Raw genomic sequence first — 26481 nt, forward strand, 5'->3', positions numbered from 1 at the left:
TTTCTACCACAACGGAATGAAACCCTAGTGTTATCAGATCCTGTGATATATCAAAAGGAAAACAATTTCATGTTGCAATAATACACTTAATTGAATTTTTTAAAATGTTCATTACCAAATCAATTTTTTTAAACTCATGTGGTCCAAACAAAATGAGTCCCTGGGGATCACCAGCTTCAATCATCTGGTTTAATCTGTTCTTTCCCAATGATTTAATGGCAAATTTAGAAAATACCTTCACATTTCTTTTTCATAATGCTTTCCTTATTCCATCCCAGTCTTTGGCCCGTTTTCACTACCGTTGCTAAGAGATGATAATAAAAAAACAATTCTGTTTTGTCATAACAATAATCCTACTGGTTCTGATAAAAACAAAACAATAACAAAAAATTATTTGCAACAAAGCATTAATCAGGTTTGATCTGTGTTATGGACTGAATTACAACCCTCTCAAAATCATATGTTAAAGCCCTAACTCTCAGTGTGACTGAATTTGGACACAGGGCCTTTAGGGAAGTAATTAACGTTAAATGAGGCCATAAGGGTAGGGCCCTAATCCTATAGGGCTAGTGTCCTTATAAGAAGAAGAGACACTCTCTGACTCCTAACCTTCAACTTCTCCAACCATACCGCTAGCCCCCACATGAGAGGTGGCCGTCTACAAGGCAAGGAGAAGTCTCACCAGAAACCAACCCTGGCAACGTGATCTTTGACTTCTAGGCTCCAGAGCTGTGAGAAAATAAATACCTGTTGTTTAAGCTACCCAGTTTTGTTATGGCAGCCCTAGCAAACTAATACAGTATGACCTATGGCTCCAGTTAATTCCTATTGAGCCTTTATTCCACTGCCATACAAAATTAAAAATAGGTTATAGTTAGATGCTTGATATGAATTGAATAAGTATCAGAATATATTATTAATCCTACGAAACAAATTAACTTATGGAAATTTAATCAACCAATAATCAATTAAGAGAATCAGAGTCTGTTAGAGAAACACCCGTTATCTATCATTCATTAAGTATCTTGGAGAAACAGCTTGGAACACAGTATAGGAATAACTTTACCAATTCCAAACAATAATTAGCTGACAAGGCTATTAATCACAGTGCAAACACCATTCTATTAACCACTCACAAGAGCATCTTACAGATTACATAATAGGCTCATTTAACTACATCAACAAGTATCGCTAAGTAAGCCAAAATAGGGAAAGAATTTCTAAATAAGGTAGTTTTTTACCTTCTTAGTTGACAGCTTGCAACTAGGTGGGAATATTTTGAAGTATCTAGTAAAACAATCAAAATGATCTTTTTAATCTGTAAGAATCCTCTAATGAGATTCACTGGAATAATATACCGAAAGTCACTAAGGAGTGACTCAAAGCTAAAAGCCAAGGAAAACAGAAAATTCAAATAAAAGATTATAGTTGACAGAGTTAGCAATAATATCAGGAACCATAATTTTGCTGCTTTTAACTCCTATGCTTCCTTCACCAAAACTCTAAAAACAATTTTGAGAGAAAATGCTTACGTAAGAACCAGAGATAAAGAGGATGGCGATTCTTTAAAATGTGCTAGATCACCAAAACAAGAATTAAACCAGAGCTGCAAAGTTCAGATCTAAATCAACCTCAGAATATAACTTTCAATTATACTTTCTCCACTTTTCTGCTTGGTTTCAAAATAATCTGGAAGAAATATACCCATAATCATAGTACATATTAAAAAATACAAAATGCTTCCTCCAATTAAGCTGAGTGTGTTCCCTGTATACTACCTAAGGATATTTCCACCACGTGAATGAAGATACCTGAGTATTTGTATCACATTTTGATGTCTACACTGGAACGATAAAATACTAGATGGTCATTTGCATCCTTCAACAAGAATTAAATACAGTAGGTCTAATACTTCTCACACAATAACTGTTTTTAAAAAATCCACATCACTAAAAAGACAATATATAAATGTAAGGTTTATATTCAAGTGTAGGTCACACAATCAGTAGAAAAAAACAATGGCACAGAGTTCAGAGATCCAGGTTCCCAAACCCTTCTCAGAAACTAGTTTTATGTCCTTAGATAAAACTCAAAACTCCCAGGACCCGTTTCTCATCTACAAAATGAGAAAGTCAAACTTTACAATCTCTAATGCTGCTTCAGTTATAATGCAAAAACAGTAGGGAAAAGCAAATGCTTGTCAACGCGTGAAACACGTTATATTGATACTATAAAAAGTGGGACTCTTTGGGATGATACCAAATAGGATAATATAGGAAAATCCTCAAATAACTTGGAAGTATATTTCTTATTTATATAATCTTAAAATTTACAGTACTGATCAAAGAAAACCAATATTTGAGAACTGACATATTTACTGAAATCTAATCTGCTTGTTATTTATTCATTGGTGATATTTAAGCTGAGGAAGTAACCTGAGTAGGAAAATGCAGCAAGGCTAATTACTCTCTAAAAAAAATATTTATTGAGCATTTAGCCAAGCCTGTGGTAAGCACTAAAGATGCAATAGGAACAGGATAGACACAGGTCTCCCCTCATAACGCTTACAGATTAAAGAAAGAGGAGACGAGTAAATGGGAGTTTCAATACAGTGGGATAAAGGCCAAGAAGGAAAAGATCTTCAGAGCCAAAGAAGCATATAAATTCTCCTAAGATACACCTCTGTGCATCTTAAGAGAATAATTAATACCAGACTCCCAGAATTAAATGTGCTCTCTAAACAAAAGAGTACTGAGCCTCCTGCAATTGTGCTGAAGAGCAGTTGACATCAGCTTTTTTATTCACTATCATAAAATGATAAGTTAAGATCTGGGATCAAGAGTGACGCTTGCTAGTATTGTGGTTCCATCCTGAAAGTGAGTGCCTGATGGCTCTAGATTTGATGATTTGTGCCTACTTTCTCACTGCAAGTGTCTTAGCTACTTCTCATTTCTCTCCATGATTTGAAGCTAAACTCTGCTCTATGCCTTTGTCCCTGCTTCTCTTTAGGCATTCCTGTCCAGATGGAACTTTCTGGATATCAATCCCTGTGGTGGAAACTCTTCCAATACTTCTGCTAGCTTGCCTACCTAGGACCCTGCATGTCTGTCTATTCCAATACTAACCTTTGACTGTAGTCTTCTAGTTTAAATGGAAAATCCTGGACACCTCCTTCTCCATCAGCCTCTGACATAACATTAAACATCACTTGCATATTGTCACCAAAATGTTTCTTCAGTCTGTCCCTTCCTCTGAATCTCTACAATTTCCTAAATTCAAACTTTCACCCTACCTCAACCAGAGTCCTGGGTCTCACTCAAAGACCTCTTAACTGGTGTTCCTGCCTTTGGGCTTCCCACCTCTAATCTACCTTTCACATCACTATCAGAGTGATGCTTCTAAACTATGAATACGAACATTTCACTCTCCTGTTCAAAACTCCTTCATGATTCCCCACTAAATGCAGAGCTGACCCAACCTTTGAAAATGGCATACAATGCTCTTCTTGATGGATCTAATCTCTCCCTCCTTCTGGAGCCTCATCCCTGACATTCCCTGACTCGCATTTCCATACTGTATGTAGTACTGCCAAATCACTTGGGGTTTCTTTTGCATTTATCATGCTGTTTCTCTTCCAGGCCATTCCTACAATTGTTTACTCTGTATGTATGTTCCTTCCTCTTTACCTGGCTGGCTTCAAGATTTATCTGCGACATCAGCCTCCAAGGCAGCTTTTACATACCTCTGTTACAGCTCTTACATATAATGTTGAAATTATCTACATAACTGTCGACTTTTCTAGAGAAAACATGTTCCTCAAGAGGAAGGATCATTTCTTTAATTCATTCGTTATATCCACAGCATGTAATATAAAATTGGGGCATAGTAGCTACTTAGAAAATTCTCTGCTAAACTGAATAAAATTTGGCCTCTGCATGCCTTGTCAGGATTTATGATAAACACAAATCCTTTATCTATGGGAACTCCTTGCATAACTTAACGACCACCTCAACCCTCTTCCTCCCTGCAGTGTATTCTTCTTACCCTTTATTGGTCATTTTATCTATGAACCTGGTCCAACTCTTAGTTGGGTTTCATGTTTATGTTATGTCACCAATGCCAACCAAGCAACAGTGACACAATTCCCACCCAGTCCCTTAGTTCTTCTACAATTAACACTAAAAGAAGAAATTCATTTGGCAGATTTATGAAAACAATTACCAAATGCAATCAGAGGTCCTTCTAATAGAGCAAGATGTCAGCATGGACTAGCTGAATAGCAATTCTACTTTCCATATAGTTTTTGTCCTTTGATGTCAGATCTTATCTTCAATACTTATAGAGCTGTCCAGTCATAGTTCACAGGAATTACAGTATTGTAGCCCATCAATAACCTAAGCCATCTTTCTAGTAAATAGAGTCAATTCCTCCTTAGTCAGTTGGTCAGCGTAGTATTGCTTATCATGACCCTTTTACACTGTAGAGGAACAGTTGCCTCATGCAGTATTAAAACTTGTCTGATCAGAAGTTCAATCCCATTAAATGATAAGGGAAAACGGCTCACTCGCTCCCAAATTAAAGAGCTATGATTAAGAGTCATCTCTGGCTCTCATAATTTAATTGAACAACAGCAGTGAAAGCTTTCTGTTCAGAAATGATAAAGATTTTAACTTGAAAGAAAATTCCAAGTACATTACTCTGTTGTCAAAATTGTGGAGTTGGGAAAAAAAGAGAAATTCTTTATTAATGCACAAGAAGTTTCTATCTAAAAAATTCTGAGACAGCAAAACATGTCTATTCTAAATTTACTATACAGGTAGCATAAATACAAGTTTGCATTTGGTTCTATCAAAAATGGTTAGGTATACACGGGATCACTGTATTTAAAGTAGGAGAGAAAATTTTATAAGACTGAGTAAATTTCAATGTTCAATCATAATACTGTTAGTTTCTTATTAAGAATTTTTTTTTAAAGAGGCTTCTCTAATGAATACCTGGTTTTCAAAATGAACTCTGTTTTTGCACCACCTCCCACCTGTACCTTACTCACAAATCTCAGGGCCTTATCTGTGTTGACTCAAATATTCATCTTCTTGCCACTGTTATACTTAGCCAATTAGAGTACTTCTACATATTGTGTGTATGACTAAGTTTAAACATTGTATTTTTGCAGAAGCCTTCTCTGACATGCTGGCAGTGTCATACCCTCCCATCCTCCCAACATGAACACCATAGTTCTTCCTTCTTCTGTGTTCCTTTGTCAATGTTTACATATTTCTATAACAATATAAAACACTTCATGGATTTCTAAAATTTGTTTACATCTACATTTTCCCTATTAACTTTCACAGCTTGCTAACACTTAATATCCCCAATGTCTGTATACAAAACAGTACTCAATCAACAAATCTTGGCTGAATGAACAAAGAGTTTAAATGGTAATGCACATAATAATAAGAATGTTAATTGTGAATCTGACATGGCATGTAATACATTTTCCCACTCTTTATATGGCACTGAGAAAGTCACATACCTTCTCAGAAACCTCATTTTGCTCATATTTTTAAATAAGGATATTGTACAAACGTAAAGTTTCTTTCTTGCAATAAAATCCTAAGTTGGACCACAATTGGTGAGGTTTATAGTACAGTTGGTTTTCTTATAGAATTTAAATGGGATGGAAGATTTTAGTAATTTAAAGCTGAAAAAAACTATTCTAAAAAGGAATGCAAGTGCTTAAGTATTGATAATTGAATAAACAGGTATCAACATCTTATATGGTCATAACTCTCTATATATTTAAATTAGTGAATTTCTAAGTTGATTTGATCTATGAAGATAGCTGATAACTATCTCACAGTGTAGAAGAATCTTTTTTGCTAAAATGAGCAAATTGTTCAATTTATTTATTTTTGGTTACCTTCCACTAAATTTAAATCATAATGCCAAAGAATCATGAAGCAGTGAAGTTATCTTCAGAACACAAAGTTTACCCCTCCCATTTTGTAAATGAGAAAACAAGACACCCAGAGAGATGAATGATTTGCTTGAGTCACAAAGAGATTTGGCAGGCTTTGAGCTAACCCTCCAGAATCAGAGTGTAAGTATATATGTGTAAATGAAGGTTGGTTACAGCTGCCCTGACCTTTGTGCACCTCCAGAGACAAGGCCTATCCCAAGGAAAAGGCAGAGGAATTTGTCTCTCCGACAGTCTAATTCTGTTATTTCAACAGTTTTACTTACTGTCATTTATTCTCTCATTCCATGCCTATATATTTAAGCTAATTTTTAAATGTTAAACTAAAAGAACATGGAAGTTTCTGGAATGCATTACAATGATATCTTTCCCAGCAATGAAGTATTATGCTTTCATATGCTCAGTTATATGTCAAAATATATGACTAGCCCAAATAGTATGACTTGAAGGTCATAAACATTATGAAAACTTTAGGATTCAAAGATTAATTACCTTGCTTTCTGCTAACCAGCGATGTGGGTCATAATTAATATCAGGACCAGATGAAAAAACCTACAAAAAAGAGGAAATCGTCTATTAGATTTTTCTCTGAGGTGAACTTACATAAATGAAAATTCTTCACCATTACACCCAAAAGTTTAGTGTCTAAAGTTAAGGGTTTAAAAAGAAGAAAGTTCATACCAAGTATGGAACCAATTCCAAACCATTATTTATTTAACATGCCTATTTATGTAAGCATGTATACATGTATCCATGTATGTATGTATTGACAGTAAATATTTAGCTCACATAGAGAGACATGAATCACCTTTCAAGTGCTATTACTGCTTGAATCACTGAGTCTGATTCCATGGAGTTCTGCATGGCAAGCAGCCTCATTTAAACCAATTTATTTCATTTGTGTTTGTTTCTTTTCCTCAGTTTTGTTCCAGGTAATGTATTTCACAGTGAGTTAGATGTAATTACATAGAAACCTAATTCTTTGTCTCATTTTTCCTTCTTTAATTTTATACTATGCGGGCCATTTTGTCTCATTAATGGTTGTGCAGAACTGACAGAACCTAATCAATATGACTTCATACCAACATCGCTTTGTAATTCATGATGGTAACAAAATTCTACCTTCACACCAACTCATTTATAAAATCCCTTGTCCTCTGTTTCTGCCTTATTACTGATAAAACTACACTCAAAGGTTGTCAATGACTTCCTAATTTTAAACACAAGTTTTTCTCAATGCCTACCTTCTTTGAACTCTGTGCTACCTATGATATTTTTGCATCACTTTTTCCTAGAAATGTTCTGCTTAAAAATATCCTATCCCTTTGCAAGAGATGTCTATTCCTATTCTCAAATACTTCTATACTTCTTAATGTGTGTGCACATCATTCCCCTAAGGAATATCATTAGGTAATTCATTTAGACATATGATGAATGCATAATGAGTGCTGACCACATGCCATATACAAGAGTGTGACATTCTTATATCCAACCTTTCCCTCATCCATGTTTCTCATTATCTAAATCTCACTCAACTCTTGTGTCTTGCTTGCCTTTTCAGTGAGATTTCCCTTAATCACTCTAGTCCATAGTGTTTTCTTCCTCTTCTACCTCTGTACCATGTTGAATATTTGTAAACATCAATTTGTCATTGATTATGATGTTTTTATTATTCTTTTTCATTGATCTATGTCATAGTCTCAAGTCTTCAGTGATCTAAGGTATAGTGCTCAAGATTAAAGTCCAAAATAATTTGAGATAAGTACAATGTTCATATTTTGTGACTTGCTTTACAAATTTATATATAGTTTAGTATTTAAGAACAGTCACTTGATCACTTATAAGTGGTGTGACTTAATTCCTCTAAGCTGTAGGTTACCATCTGTAAAGTGAGTAAACTACCTCCTCAGGCCAAGGTATAAATTAAATAAAATGGGTGTTAGCACAGAGTCAGGCATACAGAACACCATTATCACTACTAACTGCATATCAAGATATAAGCATCAATAAATACACTTCAGGGCTTCCCTGGTGGCACAGTGGTTGAGAGTCTGCCTGCCGATGCAGGAGATACGGGTTCGTGCCCCGGTCCGGGAAGATCCCACATGCCGCCAAGCGGCTGGGCCCGTGAGCCATGGCCGCTGAGCCTGCGCGTCCAGAGCCTGTGCTCCACAACGGGAGAGGCCACAACAGTGAGAGACCCACGTACCGCAAAAATAAATAAATAAATAAATAAATAAATAAATAAATAAATAAATGCACTTCAAAGTCTATTATGACAAGAGCACTGTAACAGGCATTTGTCATAAAAAGATTAGAGAAACAGAAGCCATATACATGGTAATATGAGTATACTACAAAAAAAGCTCTACATAATAAGGACAGCTATCATTAGTTGAGTATCTACTAAGTGCAAGATACTTCACACTATGATGTGCACCTTCTATATCTATTTTTACTTTATCTTTATAATAACCCAACTTATAAATGGGACATGAATTCTTAGAGAGAATAGAGATTACATAACTCATCCAAGGTCATATATTAACAATCTGAACCCACATCTGTCTTGGTCCAAAGCCTATCCTCTTCATGCTCCACAAATAAATGCTAAAACCAAGTGTTAGGGGAAAAGCTCTGGAATTATCAAAGATTGGTCAATGAAAATGTTGTATCTTTAATTCAGACACTTTTCTAATTGCTTCATAATAGTGGTGGTTTATTAAGTGTCTAACCATAGGTTTTCAATCACTGCATGCACTTACTAATGTGGAATAAGTAATAAATATGGCACTGAAAAAAGAAAATATAATTAGAAATAATGCCAATATTCCCAAAGACTTTTCTCAGACTCATTTGCTGCATATCTATTATGCAATCCATTCCATAGAGAGTCACTTTCTATATAAAATGGCTGAAAATTTCATGAGCAATATTTCAAAAATGAACAAATGACCAGGAATAATTGGAATTATTCCATTTTGAAAACATTTTACAAGGACCACCGATCTCCCCTATATTTCTGAACTATAAAGCAAAGAATCAATTTTATTTTAACAAACACCTTGGTGGTTTCTGTGAGGTGAGAGCAAGTGTTATGTTCTTGAGTATTCCTCTTTTTTTTTTTTTTTCAATTTTATAGGAATGAAACAACAGAAGTTATTAATGGAAAGAGATCCACAATGGAAAAAAAAAGAATTCTTAAAAAAAAATCTTAATAGAATTTCCATTCTTTTAGATTTACTTTCCACCCATCACTAAGATTGAATTAGTCTTTCTCTAGGGGAAGAGGTGTAAAGACCTATTACCACAGTCACTGCATTCTTGAAAGCCTATTAAAGAATAGGGTACTTTTCAGAATATTGGAAGGATAATTTGAACCTCATAAAGAAATAAAATATTTAAGCCATCTGCTATCTGCACACTATGTTTTAGCCTGTAATTGGCCATAACAAGGTTTATATATCTTATAACACAATCCAAATGTTTCCATTTTTACATCACTACTTGACTGAAAACAAGCCATCCTGACACAAATTCTTAAATACAGAATAAATACTGCATTGTTAATCTGTGCATCTTTGTGATAAAATTAGGATTTCAAGGCTTTAAATATATGTAAACAAGACAAGTCCTAAATAAAGCATCATTCGACAGGGAAAAGAATAAACCAGCATTATAACAGGACTGAAAGTTGGTTTTCCCCTAAAGCCAATTACTTCTCATACTTGGCTCAGAGTCCTCTCAAATTGACGTCTGAGCTTTTTAAAAAATGTATATAAAAATATATATTGTAGAAATTCCATCAACTCCACCAAATTCTACCAGCTGAAATATTTCTTTTAAAGTTGAATCCTAAGGCACAAGTGTAGAATTATCACTTGATTTTCTTTAAAACATTACTTAAGGAAAAAAAAAAAAAAAGATGGGCAGGAAGAGAGGAACAGCAGGAAGAAAGAGGGGAAAGTAGTTTAGGGAAGAGTATTTTTTTTATTAATTAATTAATTTATTTATTTTTGGCTGCATTAGATCTTCATTGCTGTGAGCGGGCTTTATCTAGTTGCGGCGAGCCAGGGCTACTCTTCGTTGCGGTGCATGGGCTTCTCACTGTGGTGGCTTCTCTTATTGCAGAGCACGTGCTCTAGGAGCGCAGGCTTCAGTAGTTGTGTCTCGCAGGCTCTAGAGCACAGGCTCAGTAGTTGTGGCACACGGGCTTAGCTGCTCCGCGGCATGTGGGATCTTCCCGAACCAGGGCTCAAACCCACATTCCCTGCACTGGCAGGCGGATTCTTAACCACTGTGCCACCAGGAAAGTCCAAGGGAAGAATATTTTATATGAGAAAAAAGATGAAAGACAAAATAATAAGAAGAAACATCTGAAGAGGTTTAAAAAAACCTTTATGCATAATATCATAATTCGAGTGCTGTCATATCATCAGATGAAATAAATACGGGGTAAATGATGGGCTAAATTATAATGTATTCTGGTTATACCATATTAAAGCACTGCAATGCTCTTTGTATGTAACACAGCAGTACTAGAACCTAGAGTCAAAAGAGGTGCTTACCTTCAAGGAATTAAGAACATCCATGATTAACATGTTTTTATTTATCATTTCACTAGGACTACATATTGAGTAGCAATAAGCCATTTTAAAGATAGGAAAACGAAAGTAAATGTAATTTTTTTAAATAGGGAAGGCAAATAGCACAGTGGTTACTTGTTTAAGCTCCACAGTTGGACACCCGAGGTTTGAAGTCCTAGTTCTAGCTTTTGACTAGATACGTGGCCAGGGGCAAGTTACTTAACCCTTCCAAGCCTTGTTTTCTCTTTTCTAAAATGGATTTAATCTGAGTACCTAAAGGATAGAGTGGTTTCAGCAATTAAGGGAGAGAATGCATACACCAGTACTTACTTACACGGTATCCGTAATATAATTAGTACTCAAAAGATGTTAGCCAGTAATATACTAACAACAACAAAAATAACCAGTGATAATAAAAAATTCAAAATCCAGGCTTCTTCACTCGAAGGATTTTGTTTTATTCAGAACTGCTGCTTCCCTTGTAAGACATTTTCTTTTACAGAGTGAGATACAGGCAGTTCAGTGGAATAACAGCATACTATCTCTTACCATGAATGTACAATAGATAAAATAGCTCATTCTAAAAAATGCAAGATATTATTTTGTTTCATAAAACTCTCTGGAATAAAAATGTGACTACCATGTAACCATGCATTAAAATCTTCTTATAATTATATATTAGGAAACTAACTGAAAGGCACAATGAGAACTCATAATTACTTTCAATTTCTCCATTGAGTCCCTGGAGAAGGTTTTACAAGCTGCATCAATTTCCTTTCCTATCACACCAAGAATGGATTCCTGTTCAGTCTCCAGACAAAGAAGTTGATCCTTGAGCTGCAATCTGGCCTCTTCCATCCTCCTTGAGTGCTCTTCTTCATTGTTTATATGTTTTTCCTAAGGCATTGATAAGAAATAAAAACAGAAGTTAATTATTAAGTGGAGACAAGAAACACATGTAGTATCTGTACAACCAACTCAAAGAAGCGTATTAGAAAACAGCTTTCAATAAATATTAGTAAAACACTAGAAAAGGCAAAATGTCAAATAAGACAGTGCTTCTTCATTTCAGGAGAAGAAAAAAGTGTTACTACTACCTTTACCTCATTAAAACAGTTTTTTAAAATGTCTATGGTTTCAAATGCAGTTACACTGCATAAATGCTTTGAGTCATGAAAATTTGATAGAAGATGGAGGTACTTTTCAAGTAAGCAAATATACTTAATGAAAAGCGGTTTCTAAAGAACCCTTTAAGACAGGGGTCCCCAACCCCCAGGCGGTTACCAGTCCGCGGCCTGTTAGAAACCGGGCCGCACAGCAGGAGGTGAGCAGCAGGAGAGTGAGCAAAGCTTCAAGTGCCGCTCCCCTTTGCTCACATTACCGCCAGAACCATTCCCCCTGCCCCACATCTTGCACGAAAACGGTCCCTGGTGCCAAAAAAGGTTGGGGACCGCTGCTTTAAGAGATTACAAGGACTTAGGGCCCCCCCTAGACAAAACAATTATCAATCATTATGATTACACAATTTAATTCAAAATTTATTAGAGAAATTCAAGTGGTATTACACAAGGCTTGGAGGAAAATAACAGAATCACTAGAATTCTAAGTATAAACAGTGGACCAAAAAGTCATGATGGCTGGCTAGTTATGCCTTCAGTCATTACATAGTAGCCTAATCATCTTTACCTACCCTAGTAAATACAACACAAGCAGGAAGATGATACGGCCAACAAACCAGCTTGAATTTAAAATAACAAAGAATTTTTCAATGAAAAGTAATCATGAAAAGTGGAATGGCATTCGAGCAGAATAATCATACATGATATTTCCTTGCAATTCAACTTACTTTAAAAAATGAAAGAAACACCCTCTGTGCAAAAGAACAGAGTCCTTTCACAACCTGTCTTCAGCTGTTCTCTCCAGCCTCATCTCCCTCCTTTCCACTCTCTCATACTTTAACTACTTTCAGCTCTCAAGTAGGTCTACATATGTCTCCTCCGCCCACATCTCATCTGAACAACTCACTCTGAAATTGCACTATTTCAAAATGGAACTGGCAGTCATGAGACAGCATTTACCTTCATGAGTACATCATCCCAATCTGGAGCTCAGCTTTGTAAACCTAGGAGCTGGATTTTCTTTTCTTTTTGGTACTCCAAGTTGAGTCATGTTTCAGCAGTAGAGTGCATTAAGCTCAAAGAGACAAATGTACACACTAGAATACCACTCAATTAACTACATTAGCTTACAGTGAGAACCATAACTGCCATATGGATCAGAATGTAGGTATTGTTGTTACGTACCTACCCACCTATACATCTTATCCTTCAAAGTTTATCCTTCAAGACCCAGTCTCCTTTCTCTCCTGATCTCCCAATGCAGAATGTTTCCACAGTATATTATGTATCATGTAGTTTTTTTAAAAATGTACTAAGCTATACGATAATTATTTGGTCTTGCACCTGTCTGCCTTAATAAACTGATAATTTCAGGAGACCACGAAACATGTTTATAGTCATCTTTAAACTCCTCCACTTTGCTAAATACGTGATTTAAACATTTTTTGCAGACAAATTCAATACTGTAAAGATCATTTCATCAACTACCATGCAGATCTATATACTCAAAGGCCACTGAAGTGTGCTATGTTTCCTCTATACAAACATAGGCCTCCAAACAAACATAGGCCTGCAGTATTCTCGCTGATGTAATATTAATAAAGAAAACACTCTATCAGGGGTTGCTGAAATACTTAGGGGACAACTGTTCATATTCGAAATCCACACAATTCACGAGGATGTTCTAACTGATCTTTCTTTTCTCTCTTCGCTCACAGCCATCTTTCTTTTTCCACTGTCACTTTTCTGTGCTCTCTGTTACTTCCCTCATTAAAAAGAAGACAAAACTATTTCTACATTTTGATGTTCTTAAGAATGCTGAAATCACTTTAACAAAGACTGAAAATTTCATTATCCACTTCACTATCCTCTGTGAGACAGCATATCATGTCCAATCTCCCTTTGAAGTGAAACTCACAGAGCTATAAACTCACATAAACCTTAGAGAGCAGTGGGTTCAACTATCTGTTCTTTCAGGATCCCCTTCTTTGACATTTCTGACAGATCGTCATCCAACCCCTACCTACACGACCAACTCAAGTTTCAAGGAAAAGAGTAATTGACAAAGCTGCAAAATCCTTCCATTAGTCTAAGTGCTATACTCAAAAATTAAAGTAAATAAATGAATCCTCCACCCCTACTGAATCTTCTGATGTTTCAGGCAAAGGTCCAGGTTCTTTTATTTAACTCGGTTTCAGACACTGCATCATACTGGTCCTCCATCCTTTCTGCATGTCCTTCAAGACCCTAAATCTAAGAGTTAAATAAGCTCTTCCATTCTGTACCTAAGCAACTGTAATTTGATTTCTTCACTCATTCTACAAATTTTTACGGAAGGCCTACTATGGCAGTACACTCTTCTGGATGCTAGGGATAGAGTAAATGAGATAGATATGGCTTTTACTCTCACAGAGCCAACAAATTTCTCCTTGAAATTTCTGGCTTGAGAATATCAATTTAAACACTAATTATGGCACCCAAAGAATTAGCTGTTTCTCCCACTTTCACGTTTCAGAAATAGCTCTACCAATGGAGCAAGCACAGCTAACTCTATGGGAGGAAGTTAAACTGGCTGACATTAATTCAATCAACCATCTCATTGGAGGCATATAGATTAATAAAAGCAGATGATAATATTTAGGCACTATTATGGCTATTCCCTGGTCTTCTAGTGAAATCAGAGGGAGCAGTAATTCTACGGCAACATTAACAAAAAGCTACCATATTTCAAGAGAACCAGAAGTAAGATGCGGTATTTCAGAGACTATTTAGAAACATGGAAGACACAGATAGTCCAACTTCAATGTTTCAGCGTAAATGGACACAGATGCCTGGGTCTTGGGAATATAAGGAGTTTCTTTGCAGCGGGTAGGGGGGTGGGGATAGCCTAAGCTGACTATGACGGTCTATATGATCCAAGAAAAGGGATATCAGTCCTAGACCATGACTGAGTTGGAGAAAGAACCTTAGAAAACAAACCCAACCCTTAATTTTATGAAATGAGGAAACCAAAGTTCAGACAAAGCAACTTGACTGAAGTCAAAGAGCCAATAACCCGTAAACTGAGTCCCAACTCCCTTACTAGTGCTCTCTACTGAAATGCTATAAAGGTTGAGTTCTTAAAACTGAAGTTTAGAAAGCCAATGTGAAAAACTCAAAAAAGTTGTCAGTAGGTGTTAGGGAAGGTAATAGTCTTGTTCAGGCTTCAGAGGCAACAATAGGCCTTTGACCAAACAAAGACCCTGAAGGGAGCTACGTGCCAAACTGCTGGACCACGTAGGTCAGCAGAAATGGCGCTAGCAAGCCTGAAAACCAACAGATAAGGAAAGGAGTAAGTCACGAAGCTTCCTGGGCCTTGGGAATCTGGCCAGTTCAGCGGACATTCCGAGACTTACGAAGAGAGAGCAAAGCATTTCTGATAATGGCCAGAGCTGCATATTTGCGCGTAAGCTGGTGATCATCAGCTGCGGCTTGGCGTTACGAGCAGGACTCCTTTGAGCAGTACTCTGAAGTCTCAGCCGTGGGGTGGACGCACTGCTCGGGACCTTCCAGCTGGGACTCCAGATCACTGTTCCAGGGATTTCCCAAGCGCTGCTCGGGTCTGGATGTAGGGGCTTCCCCAATTTGGTGACGCATGTACATGTACCTCTCTATATACATATATTGGTTGTCCTCATACTGTAACTTACTAATATAATAAATTTCCTTATTTCTTGCTTATTAAAGTGTGGAGTGGTTATTTTACCAGTGAATCCTCTGAACCTGAAGCTGAAAGTAAGTCTTTGGGCAAAACAGTAGCTTATATGGGGGCTAACGTAGTCATAAAGTAGAAAGAATAACTCAAAACTATTTCTGAATAAGCCTTATCACTGCAAATGAAAATATATGACATACTGGCAAATTCAGAATAGACCACAAAAAAGGGGGAAAAAACCCATCAAGCATGCACAGTATCCTAAACCTTTAGGGGCTACTGCATCCTCTACACTGGAGATGTACCTGTGTACACATAAAATCTGCTCTAGATTTCAGTTCAAAAGTATACCTAATACCACACTAAACAAGGTACGGTTCCACAGTCAAGACAGCAGAGGTTTCATGAAGCTTCCACTTCAAGACAGGAAAGGCTTACATTGTTGACGTTTGTGTCTAAAGGAAACAAAAATCATACTACTTACAATGTCATCATACACACACACACACGCACGCACACACACACACACACACACACACACACACACAGCTTAATCAATGAAACTTTAATTCAAAGGATAAGAAGTGCTCCTCTAATTAGAACATTCACTCTCCCAAAGGCTATAAAGATTACAAGGAGACACAATCTTAATGAAAATAGAACAACTTCAGTAAAACTAGAGCATGTTCAAAATGTTATCTCCTTGGCCAAAGCTTATGAGATTCCTTCAGTGTCTTAAGTATTCCAGAAAACCCACTTTATTTCCAATACGGTTATTACATAAAATGAAAACAGTTCTTCACACACCTTAAGAGAAACATTATAGCAAATAAAGCACACTCACACCACTAAATAAATCATTAATTTACAAAGCTAATGTTTTTCCTTTACTGAAAACTAACTTGAATAAGTGTGCAATATTTCAGCCCCAAGGCCATCTATAATACATGAGCAGGGGGTGGGAGAGACAGAGAGAGAGTAAACAGTAAGAGAGAAATCAAAGTTAAGGGCTGAAGTTAAAACTAATGCAATGTAATTCAAAGTTACTGGAAGCATGGCTTATTGAAACTATAGTCCTGCACACATCACCTAAAAAGTTTTGAGGAAGAATATTTCTATAACTCAAGATAACTATCATGCCTAAGCCTTAAATCCAGGATACTAGCATTACAAGGCAAATTATGAAACTATCCTGAACAAAAATTGGATCTGTCTGGAAGCCATTTATCTGACTCTCTAAAGAAGGCTCACATTACTTCTGCCAACAGAGCTGACTCAGCTGCAAGGAAGCTAAGATACAACATGAAATGCCAACCAAGGCAGAAACTGCAGCATGACTAAAAGAGAAGGATCTACTATGGATATTATAGGAAATGTGAAAAGAGTTTAATCTGGAAAATTACTATACTGCAGTTCAAGCTGTCTGACAAAACAGCCAACAAATAAATAAATAATGCATTAATTGCTGTCAGATGTAACTATTTTTTCAAACATTTCTTAAAAACAGAAGATCGTACACGAGTATGGATTTCTTAAAATTATGGCTATATATTAAACACTTAGATGGGTATCAAAAAATTAAAACCACAATATTTACAAAAATATTGTAAAACCACAATAAAGCAACAATTCTAAAATCAATAGTTAAGATCAATTTGAAAGAGTCCCCATGAATTCAACCTCCGTATATCCTTTGCCTTCTGTGAACCCAACACTACTCTGGAATAAAGAGGACAAGGGAAGGTCATAAACTGAATTTTTTTACTTGTTATGAAAGTCCAATAACATGCACCTACTTCATCACTCACGTGATTATTATAGCAATGGCAGGTAACCTCAGTTCTTAGGAATACTAGGTGTTCCTTCTCTATGTTCCTGTGGCACTTTGTATGAGCTTCTGCTGTAGCACTTACTACTCTGTGTGTCTTTTATGTCTGTCACCTCAACAGACTGTGAGTTCCTCTAGGGCAAAGATCTTATTCCTCTTCATTTAAATACCTCAGCACCCCTCGTGCAATGATGGTGGAAATGTAAACTGGTGTAGCCACTATGGAAAACAGTATAGAGGTTCCTCAAAAAATTAAGAATAGAACTACCATATGATCCAACTATCCCACTTCTAGGTATTCATCCGAAGAAAACAAAAACACTAATTAGAAAAGATACATGCACCCTTATGTTCGTTGTAGCATTATGTACAATAGCCATGATGTGGAAACAACCTACATGCCCATAAACAGATAAATGATAAAGAAGATGTGGTGTGTGTGTGTGTGCGCACAGACACAAAATGAAATACTTCTCATAGACAAAAAAAGATGAAATCTTGCCATTTGCAATAACGTAGATGGAACTTGAAGGTATTATGCTAAGTGAAACAAGTCAGAAAAAGACAAATACCGTATGATTTCACTCACATGTGGAATATAAAAAACAAACAAAATAAGTGAGCAAGCAAAAACAAACATATAGATACAGGGAGCAAAGTAATAGTTACCAGAGGGAGAAGACTGGTGGGGAGGGTAAAATGGGTAAAGGGTAATCAACTGTATGGCAACAGATGGAAACTAACTTTTTGGTGGTGAGCACACTGCAGTGTATATAAAAGTAGAGAGTTGTACACATGAAATTTATATAATGTTGTAAACCAATGTTAGCTCAATAAAAAGTAAATTTAAAAAAAGAGAAAAAAATCACAGCATCTAATAGTGTCTCACATAGCAGTCAATCGATAAATCTTTCTGAAACATAAATATCCTTTAATGTTCCATTCATTCCATTAGTGTTTCTTTTTTTTTTAGTGTATTCTCTATGTGCCAGGCATAGTCCCTAACTACACAACAATGAAGAAGAAAAAAAAAAAAAAACAGAATCTCTAAACTCAATAACTTCTTGTGTTTCAGTAAGTTTGTTTTTGTAATACATTAATTAGTCAAATCATTGAGGGCAAGCATCTTGTAAGTAGCAGGTTATTATAACCATCAAAGTAAGCTTATGTCAGAAAAGTAAAGGCTCTGTCAGTGGTAAGTAAATCAGAATAAATTTTGAGGATAGAGGTAATAAGATTTGCTGATGAGTTACGTAGAGGTCTATGTGTGAGAGAATAAGAGAGTTCTTTACATGTATTTAGAAAGCAAAAGAACATTGTAATTCCTACTAGAAGATTAAAATCAAAATGCTACTATTTTTTGAGTTAGATATACACTTCCTTCTCCTCTCTAAGTATATACTTTATACTATTTCCTTCAAAGGAGGGAAGAAATTATGATTAATAGTATATAAGAGTAAGAACTAAGAGCATTAGTAAAACAGTAGAGTTAAATGAAAAAAGTAATGGCATAATTAGAAAACAGGATAGATGATTTGATGCATGTTAAAACTTGAGTGTGGAAGACTTTCCAATCTATAACCTGGTCTTAGGCAGGCTTAGGAAAGTTATCCATAAAACAGAAGTCAAAAAATGGAAATTCAAATTTAAACTTCTAACCCCATTTAAGGAAATTATTCTTGCCTCAGGCTTTTTAGTATCTTTTTCTAGGAGAATATTGAGCAATACAAAGATCACTGGCAGCACAATCAAAAAGGTGTTAGGATATGTATTGGATACATTCCTAGAAATTAATATTCACAGTTGGAAACAAAAATGCCTCTAAAGGGTATTTTATGCATTCATTAACTTTTAGGACCATTTTGTAATTATGATGTATTCCTCTTAAGTCAATGCCTGGAAACAGAAATAACATTCATTATTTAAAATCAGCCACTTTTGATGCATTTCTATTTCTGAAACAAAATACAGACAAGGAAACAAACAACTAGAGTTTCAAATTATGCATTTGGAACGAACATTGTTTAATTTTCAAAAGAAAAAAAGTGCATCATTCATTTCCAGAGAAATGTTTATAAGCTTACTGTGTCTTTGGAAACCATCAGAATTTCTTCCTGTCCTCTATTTTTTTCTTTAAAGGATGCTTAAGCATGTATTTATTCTTATGAAATAATATGGGAAAAAAAGTTTAAAAACAGATCTCCAAATAACATAACTCGTGTAAACAATAAGCACCGTCTAGTTATTGGTTTTGCATTAACTGAAAGAACATTGCTTGTTCAAGATTAAATGATAAAATGGACTGAGTCAATTGGTGCTTTAAATGGTGATAAAAGAAACACAATGTAAACGAACCAGGACATTCATCTTATGTTCCCTTTTAGGGTCTACCAATGCAAGCTAGGTCTGCTCAACATCCAGCAGAGCACTGACACAGATGCAATAGAGATCTTTCATGTGGCCTCTTCCCCTTGGCTTTACACACCACAAGCAACTGTAGGTACTATTATTTAGCCTAACTCCTACACCCACAGGATGGGTATCACTCACAGTTTCACAAGGAAATGAAATCAAACTAGTAATAGAGGATTTTAAAGGCAAGTGCCCAAAAGGACTTCTTTCTTCTCAAGCCCTTATAGTTATCAACCACTCAGCTAAAGATTAAATGCCTTGAAATCAAGTCCAAATCAGGGGTCATAAAGACACAAACTTGGACTTCACTCCTTAAATTCACTTAAAATCAACCTCTGTGAGTGTAAATAGTTGGTGAAGAGGTCACTGCCAGTGGAGGAGAGTTTGGAAATGGCTTCTCCACGCCTGTGTTCCAGTCTGGAAAGTAGACCAAATGTCCTTCTATACATCTTTATATCTTGACCCTCCCTCCGCTGCAGCTGTATGTATAACTGGGCTCCCCCGGCACTGCACAATCACTCCATCTTTGCATTCTAAACTTGTTTCTTAACACCTGGCAGAGTGATTCATACATGGTAAACACTGGTGTTTCTGTCAATTCTCTGTGAAAGTAAGGACTACTGTGGCTTTAATGACTATCAGGAATTCAATTAAAAGCACTTTATAAATGGCAAATGCAAAATTTATAATGTTACCTTCAATTTGACAATTTTATTATTATTTTTATTGTTGTTGTTTTTAAATGAGAGAAATCTGACAGGAACTTACTCATAGTATCTTAGTGTTTATTTAACGTATCTGGTTTAAGTTTGCTATAGCTTTACTCTACTCACACTATTTAAAATAGACGAAGCACCAAAGAAAGAGCACAGTCTGCCTAAAAATGGCGTAAAGTGTAACCATTAAGTAAATGCTAGAAGTCAACAGCTCATTTGCTTCAATTTCTTTCTCGTACTTGGAAAAAAAATGGAAATGAGAGAATTCTGCCTGCTACTATCTTAGTAAAATATGTGAAACTGTGGTTTTTGCAAAGTAGTGAATACTTTATAGAAGAGACATCTGACAATCATATATATTTTTCCACATCATGAGAAAGAAACAGCAATCCTAAACAGATGGTCAAATTAGAAACAAAACACAAATTTCAACAACACTGATTCATTTTTTCCAGTCACAGATATCTTTTATGTGGAAATATCAGGTTTTAATTAGACTTTTCTAACAAAATCATTGATGACTTCTATTCCAAAATTTGTGTCAGGCTAAAAAACATAAGAGAGGATATGGTAATGTGTTGAATATAATAACCCTAAATTTAAATTCAACACTAAAATTTCATTGAAAAGACACAAATGTGAGTCATTTTACTGGCAGTAAATAAAGGGAAAAATACAAGGAATTTATGCTCATATCCTGTTTTCCACCATAAGCTATGCAATGTTCGGCAAGTCACTATACTACACCCTCGCCCTCAGTTTCCACCATCTGTAAAAAATGGGCATCATAATTACACTTGCAAATGTGAATTATAATTACCATTTCTTAAAGATCCACATTTTGTATAAGAAAATTATTTCCTAAGTGTTTTCAGCCAACATAGCCATAGCTTTAAATATGTTGCTAGGTGTCACTTCACAAATGATTTCAATAAAGGATTTCATGAGAAGGAACAAAAGTACATTTCTACAAATCCTAATCAATTCAACACTTAGGTTCCCGTGAACTGCAACTGCCTTAGATGTCTCAAAATTTGTCTCCTAATTGTTTCACTGCAGCTTTCACATTTCCCAAAAGAACTAATAATAGAAAATAAAGGCAAAAAAAAGAGAAAGAAAGTCTTCTAAAATAACAAGTATAACTATGGAAAAAAACAAGTATTCACTGAGTTAGCTAAGCATCTCAGAGAGCCTACATAACCTATGCACTGATCAGAAATGGTTCTTACAGAAACCCTTTTGATTAGAAAATCCTTTAATCCATTAGGCCCTATTTATCAAGTTCACTCTATTGCTTAAATAGTAGGAATCTTTGGGATATAAGTCATGGGGTTTTTTTCATTGAAAACATATTTTTGTCCTGTTTTCTTGTTTTTATTTCCCCCAATCCGGCCAAATATACACACTCAGACTTCTGGGAAGATGGTGGAAGAGTAAGACGCGGAGATCACCTTCCTCCCCACAGATACACCAGAAATACATCTACACGTGGAATAACTCCTACAGAACACCTACTGAACGCTGGCAGAAGACCTCACACCTCCCAAAAGGCAAGAAACCCCCCACGTACCTGGGCAGGGAAAAAGAAAAAAGAATAAACAGAGACAAAAGGATAGGGACGGGACCTGCACCAGTGGGAGGGAGCTGTGAAGGAGGAAAAGTTTCCACACACTAGGAAGCCCCTTCGTGGGCGGAGACTCTGGGTGGCGGAGGGGGAAAGCTTCAGGGCCGCGAAGGAGAGCACAGCAACAGGGGTGCGGGGGGCAAAGCGTAGAGATTCCCGCACAGAGGATCGGATCGGTGCCGACCTGCACTCACCAGCCCGAGAGGTTTGTCTGCTCCCCTGCCCGGGTGGGCGGGGCTGATATATGAGGCTCAGGCTTCGGTCGGATCTCAGGGAGAGGGCTGGGGTGATTAGTGCAGGTGATTAGTGCACTATGGCTGGCCAGGAGGGAGTCTGGGGAAAAGGCTGGACCTGCCTAAGAGGCAAGAGACTTTTTCTTCCCTCTTTGTCTCCTGGTGCCCGAGAAGAGGGGATTAAGAGCGCTGCTTAAAGGAGCTCCAGAGACGGGCGCGAGCCGCGGCTAAAAGCGGGACCCCAGAGACGGGCTGCCGCCACCAAGAAGCCGATGTGCGAGCACAGGTCACTATCCACAACCCCCTTCCGGGGAGCCTGTGCAGCCCGCCACTGCCAGGGTCCCGTGATGCAGGGACAACTCCCCCGGGAGAACCCACGGCACGCCTCAGGCTGGTGCAATGTCATGCCGGCCTCTGCTGCCTCAGGCAAACCCCGCACTCCATGCCCTTCCCTCCCCCAAGCCTGAGTGAGCCAGAGCCCCCGAATCAGCAGCTCCTTTAACTCCGTCCTGTCTGAGTGAAGAACAGACGCCCTCCAGTGACCTACACACAGAGGCGGGGCCAAATCCAAAGCTGAGCCCCTGGGAGCTGTGCGAACAAAGAAGAGAAAGGGAAATCTCTCTCAGCAGCCTCAGAAGCAGCAGATTAAAGCTCCACAATCAACTTGATGTACCCTGCATCTGTGGAATACCTGAATAGACAACGAATCATCCCAAATTAAGGAGGTGGACTTTGAGAGCAAGATTTATGATTTTTTCCCCTTTTCCTCTTTTTGTGAGTGTGTATGTGTATGCTTCTGTGCGAGATTTTGTCTGTATAGCTCTGCTTCCACCATTTGTCCCAGGGTTCTATCCGTCCGTTTTTTTTCTTTTTTATTTTTTCTCTTAATAATTATTTTTTATTTTAATAACTTTATTATATTTTATCTTACTATTTTATTTTACTTTATCTTCTTTCTTTCTTTTTTCCTTCCTTTCCTCCTTCCTTCCTTCCTCTCTCCCTCCCTTCTTTCTTTCTTTCTTCCTTCCTTCCTTGCTTCCTTTTTCTTTCTTTCTTTCTTTCTTTCTTCTACTAATTCTTTCTTTCTACTTTTTCTCCCTTTTCTCCTGAGCCGTGTGGATGAAAGGCTCTTGGTGCTGCAGCCAGGATTAGTGCTGTGCCTCTGAGGTGGGAGACCCAACTTCAGTACACTGGTCTAAAAGAGACCTACCAGCTGCACATAATATCAAACTGTGAAAATCTCCCAGAGATCTCCATCTCAACACCAAGACCTAGCTTCGCTCAACAACCAGCAAGCTACGGTGCTGGACACCCTATGCCAAACAAATAGCAAGACAGGAACACAACCCCACCCATTAGCAGAGAGGCTGCCTAAAATCATAAGTCCACAGACACCCCAAAACACACGACCAGACGTGGAGCTGCCCACCAGAAAGAAAAGATCCAGCCTCCTCCACCAGAACACAGGCACTAGTCCCCTCCACAACCCACTGTACCACCCTTAGCCACTGGGGACAGACAACAAAAACAACGGGAACTACGAACCTGCAGCCTGAAAAAGGAGACACCAAACACAGTAAGATAAGCAAAATGAGAAGACAGAAAAACACACAGCAGATGAAGGAGCAAGATAAAAAACCCACCAGAACTAAAAAATGAAGAGGAAATACACAGTCTACCTGGAAAGGAATTCAGAATAATGATAGTAAAGATGATCCAAAATCTTGGAAATAGAACAGACAAAATGCAAGAAATATTTAACAAGGACCTAGACGAACTAAAGATGAAACAAACAATGATGAACAACACAATAAATGAAATTAGAAATACTCTAGATGGGATCAATAGCAGAATAACTGAAGCAGAAGAATGGATAAGTGATCTGGAAGATAAAATAGTGGAAATAACTACTGCAGAGCAGAATAAAGAAAAAAGAATGAAAAGAACTGAGGACAGTCTCAGAGACCTCTGGGACAACATTAAACGCACCAACATTTGAAATGTAGGGGTTCCAGAAGAAGAAGAGAAAAAGAAAGGGACTGAGAAACTATTTGAAGAGATTATAGTTGAAAACTTCCCTATTATGGGAAAGGAAATAGTTAACCAAGTCCAGGAAGCACAGAGAGTCCCATACAGGATAAATCCAAGGAGAAATACGCCAAGACGCATATTAATCAAACTGTCAAAAATTAAATACAAAGAAAACATATTAAAAGCAGCAAGGGAAAAACAACAACACACAAGGGAATCCCCAGAAGGTTAACAGCTGATCTTTCAGCAGAAACTCTGCAAGCCAGAAGGGACTGGCAGGACATATTTAAAGTGATGAAGGAGAAAAATCTGCAACAAAGATTACTCTACCCAGCAAGGATCTCATTCAGATTTGACAGAGAAATTAAAACCTTTACAGACAAGCAAAAGCTAAGAGAGTTCAGCACCACGAAATCAGCTCTACAACAACTGCTAAAGGAACTTCTCTAGGCAAGAAATACAAGAGAAGGGAAAGACCTACCATAACGAACCCAAAACAATTAAGAAAATGGTAATAGGAACATACATATTGATAATGACCTTAAATGTAAATGGAATAAATGCTCCCACCAAAGGACACAGATTGGCTGAATGGATACAAAAATAAGACCCATATCTTTGCTGTCTACCAGAGACCCACTTCAGATCTAGAGACACATAGAGACTGAAAGTGAGGGGATGGAAAAAGATATTTCATGCAAATGGAAACCAAAAGAAAGCTGGAGTAGCAATTCTCATATCAGACAAAATAGACATTAAAATAAAGACTATTAGAAGAGACAAAGAAGGACACTACATAATGATCAAGGGATCAATCCAAGAAGAAGATATAACAATTGTAAATATTTATGCACCCAACATAGGAGCACCTCAATACATAAGGCAAATACTAACAGCCATAAAACGGGAAATCGATAGTAACACATTCACAGTAGGGGACTTTAACACCCCACTTTCACCAATGGACAGATCATCCAAAATGAAAATAAATAAGGAAACTTAAACTTTAAATGATACATTAAACACGATGGACTTAATTGATATTTATAGGACATTCCATCCAAAAACAACAGAATACACATTTTTCTCTAGTGCTCATGGAACATTCTCCAGGATAGATTACATCTTGGGTCACAAATCAAGCCTTGGTAAATTTAAGAAAATTGAAATTGTATCAAGTCTCTTTTCTGACCACAATGCTATGAGAATAGATATCAACTACAGTAAAAGATCTGTAAAAAATACAAACACATGGACGCTAAACAATACACTACTTAATAATGAAGTGATTACTGAAGAAATCAAAGAGGAAATAAAAAAAATACCTAGAAATAAATGACAATGGAGACACGACGACCCAAAATCTATAGGATGCAGCAAAAGCAGTTCTAAGAGAGAAGTTTATAGCAATACTATCCTACCTTAAGAAACAGGAAACATCTCGAATAAACAACCTAACTTTGCACCTAAAGCAATTAGAGAAATAAGAACAAAAAAACCCCAAAGTTAGCAGAAGGAATTAATCATAAAAATCAGATCAGAAATAAATGAAAAAGAAGTGAAGGAAACGATAGCAGAGATCAATAAAACTAAAACCTGGTTCTTTGAGAAGATAAACAAAATTGATAAACCGTTAGCCAGACTCATCAAGGAAAAAAGGGAGAAGACTCAAATCAATAGAATTAGAAATGAAAAAGGAGAAGTAACAACTGACACTGCAGACATACAAAAGATCATGAGAGATTATTACAAGCAACTCTATGCCAATAAAATGGACAACCTGGAAGAAATGGACAAATTCTTAGAAATGCAAAACCTGCCAAGACTGAATCAGGAAGAAATAGAAAATATGAACAGAGCAATCACAAGCACTGAAATTGAAACTGTGATTAAAAATATTCCAACAAACAAAAGCCCAGGACCAGATGGCTTCACAGGCAAATTCTATCAAACATTTAGAGAAGAGCTAACACCTATCCTTCTCAAACTCTTCCAAAATATAGCAGAGGGAGGAACACTCCCAAACTCATTCTACGAGGCCACCATCACCCTGATACCAAAACCAGACGAGGATGTCACAAAGAAAGAAATCTACAGGCCAATATCACTGATGAACACAGATGCAAAAATCCTCAACAAAATACTAGCAAACAGAATCCAACAGCACATTAAACGGATCATACACCATGATCAAGTGGGGTTTATTCCAGGAATGCAAGGATTCTTCAATATACGCAAGTCAATCAACATGATACACCATAT

General features: G+C 36.9%; 1 protein-coding gene across 2 annotated transcripts in view; it reads right to left on the reverse strand.

Moving 5' to 3' along the window:
* The window catches only part of CEP128 (centrosomal protein 128), a 453164-nt gene that overhangs the window by 245231 nt on the left and 181452 nt on the right, over positions 1-26481 (reverse strand). For both annotated transcript variants that reach the window (XM_033416425.2, XM_004262299.3), the window contains 2 exons: positions 11284-11460; positions 6470-6529 (listed from right to left, as the gene is read on the reverse strand). In XM_033416425.2, coding sequence (XP_033272316.1) covers positions 6470-6529; positions 11284-11460 — 237 coding nt within the window. The remainder of the gene's footprint in view (positions 1-6469; positions 6530-11283; positions 11461-26481) is intronic.

The sequence above is a fragment of the Orcinus orca genome, chromosome 2 (genome assembly GCF_937001465.1).
Source record: "Orcinus orca chromosome 2, mOrcOrc1.1, whole genome shotgun sequence".
Taxonomy (NCBI): Eukaryota; Metazoa; Chordata; class Mammalia; order Artiodactyla; family Delphinidae; genus Orcinus; species Orcinus orca.